Genomic DNA, 6,831 nt, shown 5'->3' with positions numbered 1-6,831 from the left:
CAAACCTTTGGACTGGATGGCTACTGAGCACCAGAGTCCAGAAAGTGGTTAATTTGACTGTATTCAGAAGCAGACTAGCTTGGGAGCACATCTTTTGCTGGGGTTAAAACAGTTGTCAGTTTAATCATCAGGGAAACTTCAAGTTAAGCAGAAAAGCCAGAAGCTCTGGCAAATATCACAGGTCACAAGAATTGCCAAAACTGGGAGCACTGAACCAAGGGTGGGAGGAGTGCCCAGACGGCAAGGAGAAGAGCAAAACCAAAAGACAGGGCAATGTTCAGCTTAAAATTTGATGTAGAGGGACTTATTTTACAACTAGATCCATAAATCCTTTCACCTGCTCAGCTTTGTGATGCCTTAGAATGTCACACCAAATTTATAATTCATTCAGATTTTTATAATGTATAATCATATATCCATATGGTGTAAGAACAGCTTGCTGGATCAAACTTACGGTTTAGCATTGTGTTCTCAGTGGCCAACCATATACCTATGGGAAACCCGCAAGAAGGACCTCAGTACAACAGCGCTTTCCCCATAACAACTGACTTTCATAGGCATACTGCCTCCAGCTGTGGAAGTAGACCATAGGCATCACGGTGTACAGAACAGAGAATCTTGAGTGCCAAGTCCCCTCTGAAATAGCCCTTTACAGAAGGGTTAATTGTAGCACGAAGGTTGCAGAGGTGGACATCACCTGAAGTTTGCCCCACATAAAACTTCCAGCTGCTATCTGACCGGTTGGTTTTTGTTGTTGCTCTTAGTGTCCAGGACTCATAGTTGTAGATATGTAAACAAATTGACACTTGCAAATTAATTATAGGCTTTTAACATCCTGCAGTAATGACCGTGGATAGATTAAATAAGAATTTGAAGTCAGACATGGGTAAAAACATGAGAACTAAAGCTGCTGAAAGTAGCTATTAGTTATTTAGATTTTCTCCTCACAACAGTCACACAAGATAGACCACTATGATTTCTACTATGGAAACTGAGGCTAAAAAAATCAGCTACACAAACTGTAGCCTGGTTCTGTACATAATTAGGCATCCCAAAGCACGTTAAAACCAAGTAACTTAAATTTATTGTTGTAGGATCCACAAAAAATATAGTCTGCCCTCTGGTTCATACTAGTTCTATCTCCAGAAACAGGATTATGCTAGAATCTGTCTTTTCTCCATATTAACTAAAAAAAACTCAGGCTCAAAAATACCCTTCAACTCTTTCTGTTTGGGTGGCACTGGCTAGTAGCTACCATACCATTGTTCATCTACCACCCTCCCATCTAGTTCAACAATTATGGGTATGATAAATCAATAATCAAAGTAAGTGCTGCACAGTTATTAAGATTTAAAACAAAGCAGGATCAAAATAAGTATCTTTTTAGCTACTTATTTTAGATTAAAAGGCAGAAATATCTCCATTACTCAATATCCTCTCATGCCCAGACTGTCCTAATCTCTTCCAAACCAGCGCTAGCTCAGTTTTGCCTTATAATTAGGAATGGTTTTGCAATCATCCAAGTAAGTTTGGAGTCCCCATAGGCTGCCAGGAGTAAATTGGGGGAATTATAAGATCAAGACAGAAGATAAAAGACACGGTGGCACCTTGGAGACTGGTTTTGTTAGGCAATCATCTCTTTGACCTATGTCAGCGATATCACCAGAGTTATATATTTCAGCGTCAGAAGCAGACAATCCCTCTTCTGCTCCTTCTCCTTTTCCATAATGCCATGGCCCCACTGATTGGTATTTATGTTGTAGTATAAATACAATATAGATGCAGGAAGCATTTCCTAAGGTGTAACTATTGCCCCTCAAGTCTGCAATTTTGCTTTAGATTAGGATGTTGGTCTGTGGTTTTGTTGCAGAGTTGTGAAGAAGGTTCTAGGGCACACACAGTATATGGGGCACTGGTCCTCAGCCTGTTGGGCTTTACGATTCCCCCCCCCCCAACTTCAGCAATTGGGAAAGGTTGTCTTCCATGAGTGATCTTATTAAGAGGGAGGAAATCTAAAATTCATTCTTAGGGCAGCACCTTCAACTAAAATATCACAAAAAGCAAGTTTTGAGTTCTCATATAGGAATCTATGTTTCCAAGGAAACCCAGGATTACCCAGCACATAGTTCGCAAAAAAAAAACACCTAAAAAAAACAGCTCACTGTGTGCATTATTTATTATTCCCATTTAATGGAAGCAGATGGATCACTTCCAAACAATCTGCCTAATGAGTATTTGTCCGGTTTTGTTTGCACTAAGTTTGCAAGATTATATACAATACCCAACCCAGTTTATTGGGCACGCATTCCTATGTTTGCAAGGTTACATGGCATCAAGGCTAGTAATTAGTGTCTCACTTTCCAGTTTTAAAATCACTTTCCTTGCTGCAAAAAGGCTGATGGGTGTGTGTGTGTGCAGTTTACCGAATCATTTTCACTGTGCAATCTGAATTTGCCAGTATGCAGTTGAATCCCATTCACAAGCTTTCCTGGTGACCCGAAAATCTTAACCAGGACAAAACAAAGTTTCCAACTTCATTAGGGCAAACAAAAGCATCTCACTGCGCGGGAAACAGTAGAAGAGAAAGAATCTTCTCCCTCTGCAGAATGGATATGCACCAAAATGTGTCCATAAAAGTACATTGGGCACATTTATCAGGCAGGCCATTAGCTTGATCCAGTGAGGCTCTTCTGATGTTATGAAGCTCACCACATTCGAACATTTCGGTATTGAAAGGGAACAACGAAACTAATCTTTCACGTCACACAATTTGCCCCCCCCCCCATTGTGCCAAGCGGCGAGGGAGATGGTGACCACACGCATCAGGTGCAAAATGCGTGCAGCAAAATTATGTCACAGAACGTGAGGTAAAACGCGAGGCAAACCGCGTTTTCTGTGAACGTGTGGTAAAATGACGTGGCTGGCGAAGAAAAACGGTCCCTCGCAGGACGACTCGATAGGGAACTGGGGAGAGAGGTTATCAATGTCAAAAAAAGAGCGCCTGCCCCTCCCCCCCGCCATTTTTAAAGCCAGAGCCGCTTCTCCTAATGCTTATAGCACAGCGAGGGGTGCTCGGTGCTAAAGCACAGTTTGAGAGAGGCGATAACACCTCGCGCAGCCCCACAAACGGGAAGGCAAAAAGGGGTGGAGGTGGCAGGAAAGCCCCTCAAGTATCGCGCGGGGGTTGATGGGGATTTTCCCCCCTCCCCCTCCAATTGGCGGGAACGGCCCCCTGAACTGGGAAGTGGCGCGCGCGCGCGGCGGGAGGATAGAGAGCGATGGCGGGTGGGAGAGGAGATGGCCGTTGGAACATTCGCCCGCGGTTGGCTCCGGTTGCCGCGGCGACGCGCGCCCCCTCCCTCTCCGATGACGCGCGCCTTGACGCGGGGAGCCTGGGAGGAGCCAAGGGGGAGGAGCCGAGCGCGGCGGCGGCGGCGGCTGGGAGGGCGCCGGACTTCAGTGGCGGCTGCTCAGTCCTTCGTGAGGGAAAGAGCGAGAGGGAGAGGCGGAGGGGAAGGAGCGGGGAAGCAGCCCCGGCGGCGGCGGCAGGAGGTGGAGGAGGTGGCGGCGGCGAGGAGGAGCGGGGAGCCGCCCGGGCAGCATGGTGATGGCCGAGCCCCGGCGGCTTCCCCCTGCTGCCGCGGCGCTGCTCTTGCAGCCGCCCCGCGGAGGGTCGGGCCCCGTCCGCGTCGGCTTCTACGAGATCGAGGGCACCCTGGGCAAGGGCAACTTCGCCGTGGTCAAGCTGGGCCGGCACCGCATCACGCGGAGCGAGGTGGGGAGAGGCGCCTGAGAGGAAAAGGGGAGCGCGGGGGGGGGGGTTGAGAGAGAGAAGGGAGGTGGGCATGGCGAGCCCCCCACCCTCACCTTTCTCTGGCAACGTTGAGAAGGGGGAGGGGATTTTCCCCCCTGGACAACACGCGTGTTGGGTGAGGATAACGTGTGAACGCGGGCGCCCCATTCTTCTTCGAACCAAGGGGGCGTTTCTCTATTTTTCCCCTTGGTGGAGGTTATGTTTGAAGGGAATCGAGCTGTGGCCCGCCTTATTTTCTTCCTTCTCTCCAACCACGGGTGGAGGGGGGGGGAGAATTTCTATCAATCTCCTGCTTTCTCTCTTCCCCACCCCCTTCTCCTTGAGGTGTGCTGATGAAAGAAAGGTAAATGCTTCTTTCTCTCCCCCTTTCTTTCTGCATCCATGTGTCTTTTCTCCTTGGGAAACTATAATAATGTGGATTCCGGGAAAGGGGAAGGGATTGTGGTGGGTCCTTTTTGGGGGGTGACCCATAGTACAAATATTAACAAGAGGAAGAAGGTGGTATTTTTCCTTCCCCCACCCCCATTCCTTTTTCTAAAAGTACTAAAGTCTTTGGGTGGGTGGGTGCTCTGGGAGCTTCTTTTCCACTTCATGGCCTTGCCCTTTGGGGTGCCTCAAGGTTGTGTCCTGTTTCTCTGTCATCTTTAACATCTGCAAGAAACCATTGGAGGGGGGAGTCATCGTGAGGTTCAAGCTAAATGTCATTCCTATGCAGATGACACACAGCCTTACCCCTCTTCTCTACCTGCTAGCCCTAGGGGGAGGCTGTCTTGGAATGGATGCAGGTGGCCTAGTTGAAGCTGAATTAGGATAAAGAGAGAGGCAGTGTGGGGTGTGAAATCTGCTGATCTGGATGGAGATTTGCAGCCAGTTTGGGATGGGGCCGCATTCCCCCTGAAACATCAAGTATGTGGTTTTGGGGTTCTTTTGTACTTGGTACTGTCACTGGGAGCTTGGATCCTGCCAGTGACTATGGGTGCCTTTTTACCAGCTTTGGCTGGCTCCCAGTTGCAACCATACCTGGAGAAAGCAAACCTTAACAGTTACACGTGTTTCGGCTATATCCCGACTAATGCACAATTCCTAGGGCTGTGTTTAAAGAGACGCAGAAACTTCAACAAGTACAGAATGCAGCTGCAAGAATGGCGGGGTGGGTGGGAGGGATGGCAGTCAAAGCATACTAGACTGATACTATACCAGTTATCTTGGGTTACCCTACTTATTTATGGGCTCTAAAGTGCTGGATTTTACATTTAAAGCCATAACCTAGTCCCAAGCCTGCTCCTATATTAGCTGCCTGGGCTTTAAGGTTGCTCACAGGCCCGTCATCAAGGTCCATCAGCTAGTGATGGGGCACTTGTAGTGGTGGCCCCATATGTCTGGAGCTTGCTAGTGAAAGAAATATGTGTGTTAGCTTTTAACAAACCTTTAAAACTTTTTTAGTTTCATTCTTCATTTTTCTAAATATGTGACGAGATTCTAAACTGCTGCTGCTTTTAGTTTTGTAATTGAATCATTTTGTATGTACAGTAGTTTAAAATTTGTTTCATACTGCATTAATTATAATTTGTTAGCTGCCTTGGGAGGGCTTTGCCTTAAAAGGTAGTGTATACATTTTTCAAGTACCGTATTTTTTGATCTATAAGACTCACTTTTTCCCTCCTAAAAAGCAAGGGGAAATGTGTGTGCGTCTTATGGAGCGAATGCAGGCTGCGCAGCTATCACAGAAGCCAGAACAGCAAGAGGGATTGCTGCTTGCACTGCGCAGCGATCCCTCTTGCTGTTCTGGCTTCTGGCATTCAGAATATTTTTTTCTTGTTTTCCTCCTCCAAAAACTAGGTGCGTCTTGTGGTCTGGTGCGTCTTATAGAGCGAAAAATACGGTAAATAATAAAAAGCGAGGAGCAGGGTTCTCCCTCCTTCCCATCTCACCACTTTAGAAAGTATTACGTGAAAATGATGCTAGAAATGTTGCGAGGGAAGGGGGCAGTTTAGTAACGAAATGAGAGCCAGCCTAATAAAAGGCAGTCTTGGGTTTCCTAAAAGGAACATTGCTTTCACTAGAAAAGGTGCATCCCCACAAGGATACTTCCCACCTCCCCCTTCCAAAATGTACTCCTTCCAGGTTACACACATGAGAAGGATGCTGGCTTCATTAATGCTGCAGGACATAGTTATGAGAAGGTGTGTGTGGTGGTGATCCAAAAGGGGTATCTCCATATAAAGACCCCATTAAAATCAAGAGGTGTTTGCTTGTCATGACTTGCCCTTCCAGAAAGAAGAACCGCACCCTGGAAAAGAGGTTTTTGTGATAAAACAAGATTTTCACTAGGAGGACGATCTTTGCTTTCCTCTCACCTTGGAGAATGGAGCATTATATCAAAGGAAGTGCTTGTAGTGATCACAGCTTATTGATGTGTTCTTGAAACATAGTGTCCATGGGTAGTCTTTAAGAGGAAGTTGTGGTAGGGGTGTCAAACCCCGCCCCCCTCCAAAGCTTTCTTCGGACCTTGATCATTTTGTCCAGGAAATGAGCCTCGGCAGAAGGGAAAGGGTGGTGGAGTCAGCTTAAGTCTCATGGCACTCTGAAATATTCTCCCACAGGAGACCTGATCCTCAAAAGTAGGTGATAAAGGTTGTTCATAACAGTGTGATAAGTGGAGGGTGCTTCCTCAAAGTAAAAACAAAACAAAATGTATCCAGAGAAAAAGGCTAATGAACAATAATGGAGCATGGCATCAAGCATATGGATGGGTTTAGAGCAGGAGTCAGCAAACTTTTTCAGCAGGGGACTGGTCCACTGCCCCTCAGACCTTGTGGGGGGCCGGACTATATTTTTTTTGGGGGGGGGGATTAATGAATTCCTATGCACCACAAATAACCCAGAAATGCATTTTAAATAAAAGCACATGTTCTACTCATGTAAAAACATGCTGATTACCAGACTGTCCGCGGGCCAGATTTAGAAGGTGATTGGGCCAGATCCAGCCCCCAGGCCTTAGTTTGCCTACCCATTCA

At 46.8% G+C, this 6,831-nt stretch overlaps 1 protein-coding gene across 3 annotated transcripts in view; it reads left to right on the top strand.

Moving 5' to 3' along the window:
• Positions 1–3,412: 3,412 nt before the first annotated feature.
• The window catches only part of SIK2 (salt inducible kinase 2), an 83,479-nt gene continuing 80,060 nt past the window's right edge, over positions 3,413–6,831 (top strand). For 2 of the 3 annotated variants that reach the window (XM_083713954.1, XM_083713953.1), the window contains exon 1: positions 3,418–3,775. In XM_083713954.1, the coding sequence (XP_083570080.1) occupies positions 3,602–3,775 (174 nt within the window). In that variant the 5' untranslated portion in view covers positions 3,418–3,601. Of the gene's footprint in view, positions 3,776–6,831 lie in introns of all 3 variants that reach the window. The other variant, XR_014558243.1, reaches the window with a different exon arrangement.

The sequence above is a fragment of the Podarcis gaigeae genome (genome assembly GCF_964106915.1).
Source record: "Podarcis gaigeae genome assembly, chromosome: 15".
Taxonomy (NCBI): domain Eukaryota; kingdom Metazoa; phylum Chordata; class Lepidosauria; order Squamata; family Lacertidae; genus Podarcis; species Podarcis gaigeae.
Note: the sequence above shows the minus strand (reverse complement) of the source record. Positions and strands in the feature narration are given on the sequence as shown.